General features: G+C 38.0%; 1 protein-coding gene and 1 non-coding gene across 5 annotated transcripts in view; one reads left to right on the top strand and one right to left on the bottom strand.

Moving 5' to 3' along the window:
* Positions 1–17,833, bottom strand: part of Lrrc40 (leucine rich repeat containing 40) — a 41,594-nt gene that overhangs the window by 19,386 nt on the left and 4,375 nt on the right. For 3 of the 4 annotated variants that reach the window (XM_059266509.1, XM_059266510.1, XM_059266511.1), the window contains exons 2-9: positions 17,626–17,807; positions 16,643–16,716; positions 13,782–13,911; positions 8,245–8,368; positions 4,500–4,642; positions 3,405–3,577; positions 2,753–2,840; positions 2,590–2,635 (exon numbers count right to left, since the gene is read on the bottom strand). In XM_059266509.1, coding sequence (XP_059122492.1) covers positions 2,590–2,635; positions 2,753–2,840; positions 3,405–3,577; positions 4,500–4,642; positions 8,245–8,368; positions 13,782–13,911; positions 16,643–16,716; positions 17,626–17,807 — 960 coding nt within the window. The remainder of the gene's footprint in view (positions 1–2,589; positions 2,636–2,752; positions 2,841–3,404; positions 3,578–4,499; positions 4,643–8,244; positions 8,369–13,781; positions 13,912–16,642; positions 16,717–17,625; positions 17,808–17,833) is intronic. The other variant, XM_059266512.1, reaches the window with a different exon arrangement.
* Trnat-agu (transfer RNA threonine (anticodon AGU)) lies at positions 14,715–14,788 on the top strand. Its single transcript has one exon. It is a non-coding gene; the product is annotated as a tRNA-Thr (tRNA).

Below are 17,833 nucleotides of genomic sequence, written 5' to 3'. Positions count from 1 at the left end.
TAGAATAAAAACTGCACCATTTACTAACAACTTGTAGGCAGTTCTGTGGTTACTTTATAACCACAGATCTTCATAAACTCAAGTGGCATTTGTTCATTTGTTTTTAATTTACTCTGAATGTTTTACAGAGCTGAAAATAAGACCCAGGACTTCATTTTTGCATAGCCAGTGCTCAATGAATGGCAGTCATTTAAAACACAAACTCCTGAGGAGGGTCCTTCACAATTCTAAAATGGGTCTGGGTAGATAAGAGGGAAAAGAGCTGCCTTCCCACTAGGGGAGAAATCGTTTTCCTCCCTTTCCAGCTTTTAGAAGATACACACATCCCTTGGTTCACAGCCTTCTTCCTCCATCTTCAAAACCAGCAATAGTGGATTGTTCACACATCCTGTAATACTGACCATCTTCTGCATCCCAAACCTATTTTTAGGAATTCAGGTTATACTGTGTTCACACAGCTAATCCAGAAATCCTTAAGTCAACTGCCCTCAGCTTGGCTCCAATCTCTATAAAACAATCAGTATTTATAATAACTTCTCTTACTTATGTCATGCAATACATGGTAATCTGCCACAGCAGTCCAAATGAACTAAGATAAGTTATTTTCAACTTCCATTTAAAAAAAAAAAGATAGGATCTCACAGTGTAGGCCTTACTAGTCTAGAACTCACTGTGTAGACCAAAACTCATAGAGATCTGTCTGTCTCTGCCTCCTGAGTGCTGGGATTAAAGGTGTGCTTGAACTCTCAACTTTTCTGCTTATGTGGTTTCTGGAAAGAATAAAGCTGTACATGTGGCTTCTTTATTCACATATGAATAGAGGTTATTTCATGGAAATATGTGTGTAATTGGAATCTCTGTGAAGTTCATGTGGCTTTTTGTTTTTGAGACAGGGTCTCAAGTAGCACAAGTTGGCCCTATACTTATCCAAGAAAGCATTGTGCAGGGAAGGAGGACTTTCAACTCCTGACCCTAAGACTTCTGCTCCCAAGTGATGCATCTGCAGGTATGCACCAATATGCCAAGCCTTGCTTTTTTATCTATAAAAATTTGAGGGCTGGTGAGATGGCTCAGAAGGTAAAATAAGCTTGTGACACAAACTTGTTGACCATCCCTGGAACCCATTTAAAGTTGAAAGGAGAGAATAGTCCTGAAAGTCACCTTTGACCTTGATGTAAGAGCTTCCCATCCTATACAGAATAATAAGTAAAAATTTAAAACCAAGCACCCAAGAAAACAAACAACACCAATCTTTGGGGCTGGCAAGATGGCTCAGCAGGGAAATGTGTTTGCCACCAAGCCTGAGTTTGATCCCTGAAACTGCCATGGTGGAAGAAGAGAACTCCTATAAGCTGTCCTCTGACCTCCACACATGTACATGGGATGTGTGTGACCCATACAGTAACAAGTGAAGTTCTGGGGTGGTTTGTTACACAGTGATAATTAGCAGAATTACTTTTTTCTTCAATCTCAAGTTTGCACTAAAATGATGAACATGAAATACAAGCTGAGATATATCATACCATCAGTAACATATTAAGTAAGCAATGGGGCCTTTATTCTCAGCTCTTGGGAGACAGAGGCAGGAGGCTCTCTATGAGTTGGAGGCTAGCCTCATCTACATAAAGTTCCAGGACAGTCTGGACTGCATAATGAGACACTATCTCAAACAATAAAAAACTTTGTATATCATTAAAACCAAACTGACTTCATTGCTCTCATCTTTGGTGTGTGTTAATGCTTTTCTACATAACTTTTACCATTAGCTGACTAAAGCCATGAGTGGAGAGGGGACATTGAAATCCTACCCATATATTCATAAGTCAGAACCTAGAGTATAAGCTTTTTTAAAGTAAAGCTTACTCCTTTTGCAGAGCTATAGAGCTAGATACTCACTAAACTCTATTAGGGGCTGGAGAGATGCTCTGCTCAGTGGTTAAGAGCACTGGCTGTTCTTGCAGAGGACCTGGACTCATTTTTCAAAGCCCACACAATGGCTCACAATCATCTGTAACTCCAGTTCCCAGAGAACCCAAGCCCTCTTCTGGCCTCTACAGTCACTGCATGCACACCAGCATATACATAAAATAAAAAATAAAGGAAAAAAATTAAACTTTGTAATGACACTTAACAGCTAATAGATTTCAACACAAATCCAAAGGACACAGTATTACAACTATGAATTCAAGAATTTTTTTTAAATGTTTTATTTTTTCTTTTATGTATATAAGCATTTTGCCTGCATGTATGTATGTGTACCATGTGCATACCTCTCTGCCTGCAGAGACCAGAAGAGAGCATTAGTTCCCCTAGTAAACTGCCATGTAGATGTTGGGAAACAAACCTGAGTCTTCTACAAGAGCAGCAAGTGCTCTTAATTGCTGAGCCCTCTCTCTAGTCTCTGAAGCACTTTTATATGTGATAGCCTGTATGAATACAGAATTTGAACCACAAATGCCAGACACTCTTCCTCTAATATCCAGACACTCTTCCTCTAATATCCATATCCAGAGAACATTTAAGTTCATGTTCTGTTAACATCATCTCTTTTTATACATCCCTTCAAAATACAGGAGGAAATGGCAATACCTTTGATCTTGCTTCGCAGGTATTTTAGGACTTCTTGAGTTCCTTTCTGAAAGGTGGGGACAGAGGCTCACTGTTAGCAAGGCACACTTGGAAGTTTTGTGCATCAACACATATACCTGAATTTTAATTTAAAAATAAGGTGCTAAATTCTAATGGTACTTACAGCTATAATTTCTCTTCGAATGGTTCTTAAAGGATTTCCTTCTAGTGCCAGGAATTTCAAATGAAGGTTTCCCAATGAGCAGGGCAGACTACAGAACAGATTGATTTCATGTAAACAGTACATGTAAGTCTAACACAATCAAAGGCATGACTACAAAGTAACAAATGACAACAACATATCATGTAATCATCTCAAGGAAGAGCCATGAATAGACCTAAATATTTCCCTTCTAATGCTAAACACTCAAAGGGACAGCCAGATACATTTCCAACTTCATACTAAAGCTGCTAAAAGACATGCACTATAAAGTATCTGCTCTATCTGCCCAGTGTTCCCAGAGAGATGCTAAAACAACCAGCTATGAGCCATCTCAGCCAGCCTCGTCTACAAAGCGAGTTCCAGGACAGCCAGGACTGTTACATAGAGAAACCTTGTCTTAGAAGAAAAAAAAAAAAACAAGTTCTGAAATGTGTCTACACATCTGCCTTCATTAATGTATTAACTTGGCTGCCAAGGAAGAAAACTAATCTTTCTCTGTATACAGTATGAGCTCAATACATAACTAATAGTTTTTAAAAAAAGATTACAAAAACTAATTACAATCCAATGCAGAATGAATTCTAATTTCTAGCCATTTAATCTTTAAGCATACCTACTAATATCATTGTTGCTCAAGTCAAGTCTTTCCAAAGACTGCAACAGGGCCATTTCCTCAGGAACAGACCGCAGTTTGTTGCCCCTTAGGTCCAGCACAAGGATGGCCTGCAGGTGCTGAAGATGCTCTGCCCCTAACATTTCGATCTGGTTTTCACCTAGGTACAATTCCTATGAAACCGTGTATAAGAAATTTGATTCAGCTTTACACTAAACAATGAAAACAAGTGTGAATACTCTTAGTTTTAATTCATTGCAACACAGGGAAAAATCAACACTGTAATTATCATGGTATTAGATATAAGCCATTTTAAAGCTAAAATATGATGAAAGGAAAACATTTTTCTGACAATCTCAAAATAATTATTGTTCAACCTGGCAGAAACATTCACTTTATTAATTACATTTACAGAAATAAAAGTATAAATCTAAACATAGTACTGATGAAAAACTAGTTTCAAAACAAATGAACCCATTCAAAGCTGTTTCCATGGTAACAAGTATGTTACAGAATTATCACTAGAGACCATTACATATGCCACCTTCCTAACAGAATCTAAAATTAGCAATAAAAATTTGCCATAGTGAATGAAATTTTCCAGCACTTTTAAAAATTCACCACCATGATTCTACTTAAAAGAAACTTTCCTGACACCAAAACAGAACTAAGGCACAGCAAACCCAGGAGGCAGCATGAATGCTACACTAAGGGTCAAAAGATTAATCTGGAAATGTCACTGCAATCAGGAAAACCTGAAAGGTGGCAACCTAAAGAATGACGCCCACACCTTCCCTGCTGTGGCTATGGGTCTCTCTCAGTACAGCCCAGCAGAACACCTTACCTCAACTCACACAAACTACTTACCACATGAAGTACACAAATCCCTACTCCTGAAAAATGATTATTTCTTTTCATTACCAACAAATTATCAGTACTCTCAGTAGTAGACTAAAATTTTGAAAGATACCAACAAAGAAAAAATACCATTCATACAATACTTATGACCAAAGATTAGCTACTTTTTAAAAACCTCAATTTCATAAATAACTTTTTGGAAAACATACAATGGTGTAAGTATTAACTAAAGAGTACCTTTAGATGCCTAGAAGAAGGAAATTCAGGTAGAACACGTAATTTATTCCTCCGCAAAGAAAGTAATTCCAGTGATTCCATGCTGCCCACATCAGGGGGCACAGTCTCCAGGAGATTGGAGTCACAATCCAAATGCTTTAATCCTACAATACATATTCAAAGACCATAAAAAAATACTTTAACCCAGAAAAATATCAAATCACAATAAACATGTCACAATGAAGAGTTCTGAGCCTGTTCCTATAGATATGACTGTGGTGGTATTGTTTTCCCCAAAATATCGTGCACCCTAATAAATTTATCTGGGGTCAGAGACTAGACAGCCACTAGATACAGAGGCTAGAAAATGGTGGCACTCACATAAAGACCAGAAACTAGAAGCATTTTGGCCTGGTTAAGCATTCAGGCTTTTGAGCAGCAATTCAGCTGAGATCCATTCTGGATGAGGACTCAGAGGCCTCCAGTCTGAGGAAACAAGACCAGCTGAGGATCCGGCGAGGTGAGGTAGCTGTGGCTTGTTCTGGTTCTCTATCTTCCAGCTTCACCCCAATATCTGGCTACAGGTTTGATTTTATTAATAAGACCTTCTAAGATTCCTGCTACATATGACAATCAAAAGCATGCATGTGTCCTTGAACTAAATGAATGAAAATTGATTTTTACATTTAATTAAAGAGAAATGTATTAAATTTAAATATTAAATGTATTAAATATTAAAATCAATATTGAATAGTCCAGACCACCTTTGAAATACAGTTAAAAATACAGGTACCCTACTAAACTACTCTAAAGTATGTAAGTGGTATGAGCTATTTACTCCTCTTTAAAAAAGCTTAGTGTAACTAAAGACATCTAAATATACGTGTATACTTGTTGAATGAGGGAATGTGATAGGCCTATCCTATGGCCAGTAGTGGCTCAGACATATTCATATTTTTATGCAAGCCTTGGATTTCTATATACTCCCTCCCATTCTTTTATCTATCCATGTTGTCTCTTCCTTTTCTCAGTCTTCTCTGTGTTCAATTTTACGTGTAATGTACACATGTATGTTTGCATACAGGTACATATGCTTGTGCATGTGAAGAACAGATGTTGCTGTTTAGTATCTTCTAACTTTCCCACCTCTTTTTTGAGACAGTGTCTCTTAATGAACCAGGACCTCAATGATTAGACCATTGAGTCCCAGAGGTCTTCCTGTTACCACTTCCCCTGCACAGAGATTTTACATGTGTGCCAGGGATCCAAACTCAGAACCTCATGTTTGTATGCAAGCATTCTGCCAACTCAGCATCTCCCTAGCTCCAACATGCTCTCCCTAATAGCTAAGCTAATGTGTCCAACAAGATCAAACCCTGTATGTCAAGAATGTCTTTACTTTCAGCATCTTCATCTCCTGGATATTTCTTCTTCATTCATTGGTTTGTTTTTAGAGACAGGGTAGCTGTCCTCCTCACTACAGAGTCTAAGCTGGGCTCAGATCTGGATTCCCAAACCTCTTGCCTCACTCTGATGGCTGGGACTGTGGAAGCACACCATCATTCTTGCCTGATGTGTGTCTTTCTTTTCAAAAGAAAAAAAAGTATTCTTTAAGGATTTAACAAGGAATTTTTTCCCTTAACTATATTATAGATTTTTCCAGTTTAAGACTGAAAATGTTTTTCAGAAAATTCATCCTCAACCCTCCAATTGTACTAGAATAAACAATTATGCATTCTGCAACTTATTTTCCTAACTTCAAGCTGTCAATTTTAACATAATCCAAACCTACACTGATATGCCACCTTCAATTCCTTTTTAGTATAGGAAGATGCTAACTACTTTTTAAAAAAAGTAGTACAACTTTTAACTTCTAATAAAAAATCTCATTTTTAAAAGTTTAATATTTTTGAGTGCCCTGCCTGCCCCAACAGTTTATATATTACTTGACTAGAATAGTGAGGGAGAAAAAAGTGGTGAAGTGATCCACTCAAATCTAGAAAATTCTTTAAACAAAAGTTTATTGTAGGGGCAGGATAGAAAGCTAAGCAGTTAACAGCACTGACTGGCTGCTCTTTCAGAAGTTCAGTTCAGTTCCCAGCACCCACACAGCGACACACAACCACACATAATTCCAGTTCCAAGGGATCCAACATCCTCCTCTGACCTCTGCAAACATGATGCACAGACACACAAAACACCCACAAATCAACAAAACCTAAGGAGAAAGGTCACTGTAAAGTGGGGTCAGATCAGGAGCACTGGCCGAGGGATAAAGCAGTGCAGTGGGAGTGGGGGGATACAAACTCAGCTCTAAACTTTAATCTCTAATCCCATAATTACCAGTCCTTAAAGTAGAAAAAAAAAATCCTATCTCACTTACCCTACAGAACAACTGTGACTAAAACAATGGCAAACAAGAGAAACAGCATTCTAGTTACACAGCATAACATGAATGTAAGAATGGGCTCTGTTCACCAGTAACGAACAACAAACAGAAACTCACTGTCAAGGAGTCGTCAGGGTGCTGTATGAGCTCAGATGCTCTGCTGCTGTCTTGACATGCTCCAGTTATGAAAACAAAACAAAACAAAAAATATCCTTCTAGTTGATTCAGCGGTAGCACTTGCCTAGCACACATAAGGTTCTGAGTTTGATCTTGGCGGGGAAAGAGGAAAGAAGAAGCCATGTTCCTTACATTGCCCTTCTCATTATATACATATAGTTTAGCGTGGCAAATAATTCGGCTACAGTTTATTGCAGTAATATTATTGAAAATGGAAAAAATAAGTAAGTACCAGTATCTAAGGTCAAGGCCTGCCCAAAATAATTTCTTTAATAGCAGAGTTAAAGTGAAACATCAAAGACTTACAATTTAATTCAAACTTATTTTCAAACAATTGTAGAAAAATCACATCTATGACTTCTTTCATTAAATAGAGATGTAAAAATATGAACAGGAGCAGGGCATGGCAACTGCCCTGTGTAATCCCAGCACTAGGTGGAAGCAGAAAGATCAAGGTCAAGTCTGAGGCTAGCCTGAGTTACATGAGATAGCATAGCTCAAAATCTTTATCAAATTATATTTTCTCAAAAAAATCTTATAGATTATTAGCAAAAGATTAGCTATGGTAAACAGTCTATAATAGGTGGTGTAGTGCAGTCATGAACCCAGAAATACTAACCATGTTATGTTTTCTGCCTTTAAACAAAAAAAGTTTTATACTCTAAATTAAGAGCTATGAGATAGTCAAGAATACAAATATACAGGCATCAAAATGTACCTGTGTTCTTTAATGTTACCTCTGCAACACTCTAAACTGTTATTTAACTTTTGATATTTCATTATTTTAAAAAAGGATTAACAATCTGGGCACTCAGGCAAAGCAGGACTCCCACTTGGTATCATTACTTCCAAGCCACGGAGAAGCTACAGCTATATCCCCATACATCACAGGTGGAGACAGCTGAGAAGGAAACGATGGTGAGTAAACACACTAAGACAGCATGAAGCAGATCTTCATCAATTTCCCAGTGTGTACTTTTCCTCTACTCCCAATCACATTTTCATTGTGTCATATGTCTACATGTCTTTTGGTAGTCATTCTTTAGGTAGACCCTAGATATAATGGTCTGGAGAAAATCTTACTAAGGAACATTTGCATTTACAACAAAAAAATTACTTTCTCTATAATTATCCTATTATTTTTCTAAAAGAAAGCTGCATTAGCTTTGAATTCATACAGTATTTAATATAGAGATTTACTTTTCATTCTGCTTATTTCTGGTGGCAAACTCTTCAGCTGGTTACTGGAAAGATTGAGTCGTAGCAGACTGGACAGCAAAGCAAAACCAGCAGGCACAGTTGCAAGACGATTGTTTGAAAGATCCTTTAAAAAGAGGACAGAATGAATCCATAAATGAGTAAATAGCAGTAAATAGATACCCATGAAAGAAATTTCAGAGTTATGAAGAAATTTTAACATGAGAGATAAATAACTTCAGAGGAACAGGTATTTTCAACTTCAGCCACTGTCTCATAAACCAGGATTCATTCAAATGCTCCTCTTCAACACTTGCAGGACTGCTGTGGGATGTTCTGTATGTCACATGTGTTGCTGATAATAAATAAAACACTGATTGGCCATTGGCTAGGCAGGAAGTATGGGCGGGACAAAGAGGAGAATAAAGCTGGGAAGTAGAAGGCTGAGTCAGAGAGACACTGCCAGCCACCACGATGAGAAACAGCATGTGAAGATGCCGGTAAGCCACGAGCCATGTGGCAAAGTATAGATTAATAGAAATGGATTAATTTAAGCTATAAGAACAGTTAGCAAGAAGCCTGCCACGGCCATACAGTTTGTAACCAATATAAGTCTCTGTGTTTACTTGGTCGGGTCTGAGAGGCTGTGGGACTGGCGGGTGACAGAGATTTGTCCTGACTGTGGGTCAGGCAGGAAAACTCTAGCTACAAATGGCGTCCAACGTGGTGGCAAGAGTTTCCACCTAAAAACTGAGAAAAAAGATTCTAAAACGGAGCTAAAAACAGCTTCCTAATTGTCTCTCTCAAATGAGCAGCAGCTGCCGGTTTGAGCTACTGGTGGGTTTCTGGTGTGTGTGCTTGACCTGCAGTATGGCAGGAATGAGGCCTCTGCAAGTGGCACATTAAGCTGCATGGTGGATTTAGCCTTTGTTGGTACAAAACAAAAAAAGAGGTTTCTGGACTACACACTGCTTGGATAAAAGCATAGACCCATGATAGCTCCCAGAGCTGGTGGTAAACGTAGCCATGTTGGGAAGCTGAGGTGGGCAGAGCCAGCAGCCACAGCTGCTGCAGTTTAAAGCAATAGATTCACAATAAGACAGATTCAGATGTAATAGTTTACAATGTGTGTAAAAATGTACGTAGGCTTGAAAGAGAGAGAAAAAGGAATATATACAGTTATACAAACAAATACATAGATAAAAAAATAAAGTCTTTAAAGAGACAGTAAAATTAATATAAAAAATAAGCCACGTGAGATGAATATTACACAGAGAATCTGGATTGTGTTGTCTTTGGGATTTTTAACTGCAGAAAAACATTTGATTGTAAAAGCTGTTGAGTTATGCCAAAATGTATATTTTAAAGGTACCCTGACTTCAAAATTTGGATATAAGGATATGTTGCTTTGGAAAAGAGTCTCTGCTTTTGTTCCCACAGAAAGCCAGAGGCTATGGATTTGTTCAAGATTAAGATACATCAGGTTTGACCAGCCAAGACCCCCTGAAAGGTCTCCGATGACACCATGGCCCAGATGATCCAACATCCAGAACGATTTGAAGGCAACTGACTCAGACGATACACCCTCATGGCCTATTCCATAATTCTAAAATTTTGTTTGTTTCCTCATAAGATACAGCGCCCCCCTCCAGCAGGAAGTAGTAAGAGAAGCTACGCCCAAATTCCCAAATTATATGTAATTTTACTTTAAGGTTAAAACCTTCCTTTTTGAAAAAAAAAAAAAAATAGGGGAAGTGCTGTGGGATGCTCTGTATGTCACATGTGTTGCTGATAATAAATAAAACACTGATTGGCCATTGGCTAGGCAGGAAGTATGGGCGGGACAAGGAGGAGAATAAAGCTGGGAAGTGGAAGGCTGAGTCAGAGAGACACTGCCAGCCACCACAATGAGAAACAGCATGTGAAGATGCCGGTAAGCCACGAGCCATGTGGCAAAGTATAGATTAATAGAAATGGATTAATTTAAGCTATAAGAACAGTTAGCAAGAAGCCTGCCACGGCCATACAGTTTGTAACCAATATAAGTCTCTGTGTTTGCTTGGTCGGGTCTGAGAGGCTGTGGGACTGGCGGGTGACAGAGATTTGTCCTGACTGTGGGTCAGGCAGGAAAACTCTAGCTACACAGGACCACTATGTGTCCATGAAAGTCATGAGCAGAAATTAAAATCAGTTCTTACTTCAAAAGAATTTTACATGACAGTGTCTACTAATCTCAAGTCATACCTCACTATGCAATCCCTCTGCAGTAGAACATGTGATACAAAAGAAGGTAAGAGAAATCTGGAAGTTAAATGGTTAAGTGAGGATAGGGAAGGGTGATGGAGAAGCAGAGAGAGGTGGGGAAGGGGGCTAAACAAAACTAGGATGTATGAAAAATCTTACCAAAAAAAAAAAAAAAAGTACTGTGTAAGCTAAGTAAAAAATATAATTATATTCTGGACTGAATAGGAAACTTCCTCCATGCTGGCTAGCTTTCAGAATGCTAGAAGGTGTAGCCACTGGGAAGAAAGGATACAATGAGCTTACTCAATACCGGACCCTGCATGCTGCAATACTGACCTGCTAGGCAATATGTATCTACAGTAGAGGCTTGACTGTTACGAGTGTAACAACAGCTTTATGCTTGGATATGAGGCCTGCTCCGTGGAAGAGAATTCATGCTGGCATTGTAAACATGGTCAAAAGCCCAAGGCTGGGGAGGTCATAGGCTCTGGGAGTGAGGTAGGGGAACTTACTACTGTTATTTTGCTAAATGGCCACACTGTTAAACTGACTTCTAAATGTTTATAATCATAGATAAGTGCTACTCTCAATCTTGACTAGAACAGCTTCTTGCAGTGGGCAACAGTTAATATAAACACAACTAGTCAAAGTGCTGAGAAAAATGAGTGCTCAGCCCTGTACGAGACATATACAACATAACACTGCCCTCAAAGCTCAGAGACACTGAGGAAGAAGTGGGTAGAAAGAAATGTAAGAGTTGGAGGATGGGGAGGAGTGCTGTTTTCTAGACATGGCAAAGCCACTGAACTCACAGCAGCTGTGATCACCTGCACCGATCAAGCCAAGAAGTTAAGCCAACATTCCAACAGGCAGCATTAACTAGACTCACCAGGTTACACAAAAGAAAAAAAAAGAAGAAAGGAAAGGAAAATGTGGGGGCATTAGATGGGAGTGCCTTGGAAGGAAAAGTTGGGGTGGGCATAATCAAGATATAATGAATACATGTATAAAATTTTCAACGAGTAAGATATTCTAAAAAAAAATTGGTAGTCAGGCTAGGGACATTTGGGAACTCTCTTTACTGTATTTTTACAGTATTTTCATAATTCCAAAATTATTCCAAAATGAACTAATTACTGAAAATGAAGAGTTCCTAACAACGAAATTAAGAAATTCCAAAACTATGTGAAGAACTCAAATTACTTTAATAATCCCTTCTAACTTCTAAATAGTATTAAGATGGTCAAATTATTATTATATAAGAACACTTGGAGCTGGAGAGATGTCTCAGCAGTTAAGAGCACTTGTTGCTCTTGCAGAGGACACAGGTTCTATTCCCTGCACCTGCATGGCAGCTCCCAACCACTTGTAACTCCAGTTCCACTTCTGGTTTCTGCAGGCACTAGGCACACATGCGGTACAGAGACGTACACGCAGGCAAAACATCATACACTTACAACAATTTTTTAAAAGCCAATATGATATATAAGCTGATCCATATTTATGCCAAGCCATTCTTTTAACAAATGTTTACTTAGCACTGTTGGGCTAAGCAAGTTCTACATGTCAGGAAATAGTAGCCTAAATGATTATAGGTATTTATATTTTAATCTGTTTTGATGTATTTCCCACATTGGTATTTTATTTAATATAGAATCTTTAAGAAAAATTCTCAATTGAAATATCCTTTCATTATGCAAATGACCTCTGGTAACACATTAAGTAGAAAGAGAAAACTTCACTTATTACAAGGTTTCTTTTTAATTTTCACCTCTAAATTACGCCCTTTATTAAAAAACAAAAAAACAAAAAAAAAATCCCCACAACTTTTGGAACTGGAGAGACGACTCACAGTCAAGAGAGCAAGCTAGCTGCTCTTCAGAGGACTCAATTCAATTCCCATCACCCACAACCACCTGTAACTTCAGCTTTAAGGACTCCAACACCTTCTTTCGGCACCTGCATAAATGTGGTACACACTCACACAAAAATACACACATGAAATAAACATATATTTTAAATTTTTCTATAGTTAACTTACAAAATTAAAATTTTTATATGAAAGTCTCATGGCTCCCTCTTTCATTTTATCTACAAATGCCTTTTACTTCCCAAACCTTTCTTCCAATACGATCACATTGAAAGACAATTTTTAATTTTAAAGACAAACACATAGGACAGACAAATGAAGGAAGGTATACATATAGAATAAATACTTAAACACTCAGAAATAACTTTTGCATTAATAAGAAATAAAACTTAAGGCTAAAATGATAAATCAGTTTTCTAAAACATGCCAAGGACAATAAGAACCCAGTATGAAATAATGAGAGCACATATTACGGGCTGTAGCCTCAGTGAGAGGACTGAGCCTTTCGGTTGAAGCACCTTATGGTAGACTCTCATCCTGTTATAAAGGAGAAAAAAGGAATGTGCTTTGGAGGCAAACTACCATCTTTCAATTTTAATTTCATTCTTTTATAGTTGTATGACTTAGGACAAATCTCCTGTTGTTGCATAAGCATTGGTTTCTTACTTTATTAAGGGTTAGACCTACTTACCTTGCCATATATAAAGCAATACAAACTGTCTACGATTTTTATTCTTAAAATTATTAAACAATACTGTACTGACTTATGGTTGACTCCAATTAAGGAAGATGAAACAGCAGCATGAAAGCTTTGCCAGAAAAAGTGCCAATTTGAAAACTGGAGTAAAGTGAGCACTGAAGAGATTGGAATATGCAACCCAGGGCCATTGGGTAACACAGAAAATAGAATATATAATATAGAGAGGATAGGAAAAAAAAAGAACTGATATACTTTGAAGACTGCTTTCCTGTACTCTATTAAGGTATAAAAGCCTCTGGGATAGGGAATGGGTAGACCGTTCAGCGGTTAAGAGCACTGAATGTTCTTTGAGAAGACCCAGGTTTGGTTCCCAGCACCTACATGACTCACAACTGTCTATAACTTCAGTTACACCCTGGTATCCAGAAGAGAGTGTTGGATACTCTGGAACTGAAGTTATGATTATCTTATCAAATGCCCTCTTTCAAAAACATAAAAGAAAAAAGTCTCTGAATAACAAAGTCATGTCCATTGTTTCTCTTCCAAATTCTACTTCTGAAGTATAACTGTTAGCAGTTTGGCAATCTAATTAAAATTAATTTCTGGTAAACTACTCACAAAATAAGCTGTCTGTGTCCTATAACTTGAATCATATATTTATTTCCTCAGCCTAGTGAAAATCCCACCAGTCCCAAATCATGCAAAAATCAAAGAATCATCACTTACTAAATCTTCTAAGCTGGAAAGGTGCTCAAAGCCTTCAGGTATGCACGTCAGCTCATTGTGTTGGAGGTGAAGTGCCTTCAGGTTTTTTAAACTTGTAATTTCTTCAGGAAGCATTTTCAGTTTGTTATGGCTATTGGTTAATAAAATAAATGCTGAGTGACTTGGTAGACTATATAAGAAATATTTATCAAAGGCATTTTTGTCAACTAACCACATGGACTCATCATAACAATCAAATGGTGCTATCTGTTCAAGTGTTTATCAAGATCTACATCTCCAAAATATACAATCATCAGCAGAAATCTCAATCAACAAAGTTACAGTTTGAAAGAAAACCAACAATGAAAAATGTTCTTAAGTAAGCATAAATAACTTGTAAACTTTTGGTTGCTTGCTTATAATCTGCTTATTTAACATGCAATATGAAAGGGACTTATTGAATTCTTAAATTTTTATATTCCTGAAAAAAATATGGTCACATACACATTACAATGAAACTGTGCAATATTTTTATAACATTTATTTATTTTTATGTGTATAGGTGTTCTGCTGCATATATGTCTGTGTGTCTGGTATGCACCAAGGCCAGAAGAGTGTTGGATACTCCAAAACTGGAGCTATGGACAGATCTGAGCTGCTGTTGGAAATTGAACCCAGATCCTCTAGAAGAGTACCACAATGTACTTAACTGTTGACTCATCTCTCCAGCCCCTGAAGGTGTATTTGATATGAATGTTGGGTTTTAATTTCACATTCAAAACAAAAGCTGTTATTTCTGTTTTCAGGTCTGGTAGGTTTGGCAATACTCAATTTGATACTATACTTGCTTGGCCTTTTTAATTGAACTCTGCTGAAGAGACACTCAACCTACTGAGGTAAAAGTCCTAGTAAGCACAATATACTTCCTGGTAATTAAGAGAGGAGTGAGGCCTTGGTACTGTGGCTTAGTTGGTTAAAGCACCTGTCTAGTAAGCAGGAGATCTTGGGTTCAAATCCCAGCAATACCTTTGTACAGAATAAAAGATAGCATACTTTTCTCTGTCTTGAACCACAGTTAATCTTTGCCAAATGCAGGGTATGGTGGCACATGCCTTTAATCCCAGTACTCAGGAGCTTTATATTAATTACATCAAAATAAAACTACATAGAAGAAAAGCTCAAAAGGTGTTTATAAAATATAAACAAATAACTGTTAAGTCTCTGACTACTGAAGGCTATTGAGCTGAAGTCAGAAGATTTAATAGGACCTAGTTGGGGAAGGCAGTCAATCTAACAGTCTAGATTTTATTTCATCCATTTCTTCCTCTTACCCATCACTCTACCTGGCTGGGCTAAGCCCACCCTACTCCATGTTCACTCCTTTTTCTTGTCCAATTCTTTCTTCCTGCCTTGAGCCCCATATGCCTGGCTTCTGGGGGGAAGAGGCTATAGTGCAGCTTCACATGCAGTAGTCTTGCTGCTGTATATTAATATTAAGTTTTTAGCAAACTGTTATAGGGGCTGTTTTCTCTCCTAGTTAATGTACCACCAAAAAACACTTTCAGGTATATTATGTCCAATACACATGTAACTATATGTATTTTATAAACAGGTTAGTCACACTATGCTTTCAGTACCTTGTGTTTGTTCTTCTGAAAGAATCTCAGAGCTTGAATTATTTATATAACATAGATAAGACACAGACACTTTCTTAATCTGGATGTGTAACAGCAGCAAAAGATTAGTTATACCTTGGGTGCCTATCCTCACACACATTAGCAATGTAGTACTAGAAACATGTCTATGCAGCCCAAAGGTGCTTGGACACATTTAACTACTAACAGTAAGGTCATGAGGGCTGGGGCTTAGCTCAGGCGCCAAGCATATATGAGGTCCTGTGTTTTCCAATAAGTACCACAAAACCCAAAAACACAAACCAAAATCAATTAAATAAAAAAAAGCACAAAATTCTTCACTATTAATGAAATAATTAATATTTCTAACCTACCATGTAATACCTAGATTTTTAGGCTATCAGGGTAACTTAAAACCTAAGATTCTGGCCGGGCGGTGGTGGCGCACGCCTTTAATCCCAGCACTCGGGAGGCAGAGCCAGGCGGATCTCTGTGAGTTCGAGGCCAGCCTGGGCTACCAAGTGAGTTCCAGGAAAGGCGCAAAGCTACACAGAGAAACCCTGTCTCAAAAAATCAAAAAAAAAAAAAACCTAAGATTCTGATGGTTTTCTTAAACAAGAGCCAACAGTATCTCCTAAACACAAAAATCAACTGGCCTGCCGGGTGGTGGTGGCTCACGTCTTTAATCCCAGCACTCGGGAGGCAGAGCCAGGTAGATCTCTGTGAGTTCGAGGCCAGCCTGGTCTACAGAGCGAGATCCAGGACAGGCACCAAAACTACACAGAGAAACCCTGTCTCGAAAAACCAAAATAAAAATAAAAATAAAAATCAACTGGCCTTTAATTTGTAAAATCAAAGAGGATATACTAAATTGTGAAAACCAAACACATACACAAACAAAGTTGCTGGGTACAGCACCACAGACTTGTGAAGCAGCTAAGGCAGGAGTCCCTGAGCACAGTGGTTTGGGGTAATACGGGGCCAAACAGCAAGACTCCTCTAGAGAGAAAAAACAAACAACTGAATCATTAAATTCTTGTTCTTTCTTAACTAGTTTCTGGGATGATACAAAGATCTGGTCTTATTTTTCTCCCTCTGGTGCTGGGGTAGAATCCAGCAACTGGTAGGTATTCAACCCTGATTCCCACTGGACCACACTGAAGCTTCAGGTTATTTTCTATGTGAAGAAAAGGAATTTCAAGCTCAGACCACTGTAACTGCAATCTTAGAAACAGGTGCACACTTTACCTGATGTTAAGTTTCTGAAGATTGTCTAGCTCTCTTATAGCTGAAGGAAGAGATGTCAGCTGATTATCATGTATCTAAAATGATTACAAGACAAAGTCAACATTCTTAGTCTTTCAATTAGCAATATTTGAGCTTTGCCACTGAACAAAATTATTTACTAAACTCTTCAAACTCAATGTGTTGGGTGATTAGTAATCTGCTATGTGTGCTGACTAAACTGCTGCTCAGATTGTCAAGTAACAAGTTATTAATTTAAACATTACCAAAATGAAAAGGGACAAACACAGACTTGACCTGAGTAGGGTTTCAGAAAACTCAAGAGGTAGAAGCTGGCAGCAGTGCTCTCATGGTCTGCTCATCTTACACACAGAACAGACAAAAGCTGGGAGACAGTTTTACATTCTCAGACTCATACTGTCTTCACAGTAGAAAACCTCAGAGTAAGATAGACTATTGTTTTGTTATTTTACAGACAAAACAAAACTACCTCCAAGGATGGCACTACTTATATCCATCATTTCCACACATAAAAGTCTATAGATTCTGAAATAAATCCTTTATACTTCACTTATCACAGGACAGGACAACTTGCACTACAAAACAGACTCAGTTAAAAACATAAAAAATTCGGTTGAACAGTTTCAGTCTGAGGGCAAGTTGTCTGAGGACAAGTTACAAAACAAGAATGTAAAAGGCCCGAGTCCTATACTTGCTTTAGTGACTAGAATAAAAGGTAACAAGGAAAAAAAAGCAGCCAAGTGCCAGTTCTATTTGTACATGCTGACTCATTTAATCACAGGATCTCCACCAGGCCTGTGGACATGGAGACACAGAACCAACCTTCTGAATCAGATTGTCATTTATCTTGTATTCTACAAGATCAGCAAGGAAGATTTCCTGTTTAGCAAAGTATAAATTTAGCTCTTCCATTTGGCTCAAATTAAGTCTTTTCAACTAAGATATCATAATTACAGTCAACTTACATCAAGAACAGTGAGGGCAGGCAAGAGTCGGAGGTCATCAGAGAGAGACTGAAGTTTATTGCTGGAGATGATGAGCTTGGTCAGATCTGTCTGCTCCCACCACCGTTCAGTAGAACTGAATGAAAGATTCTGATTAGCCTCCTCAGGAATGTCCACATTTATTCTCCAAACACACTGAGGAACTATCTCCAACACCACCACATCAAAA

Source organism: Peromyscus eremicus, chromosome 6 (assembly GCF_949786415.1).
Source record: "Peromyscus eremicus chromosome 6, PerEre_H2_v1, whole genome shotgun sequence".
Taxonomy (NCBI): Eukaryota; Metazoa; Chordata; class Mammalia; order Rodentia; family Cricetidae; genus Peromyscus; species Peromyscus eremicus.
The sequence above is the reverse complement of the archived record's forward strand: the minus strand, read 5'-3'. Positions and strand labels throughout refer to the sequence as shown.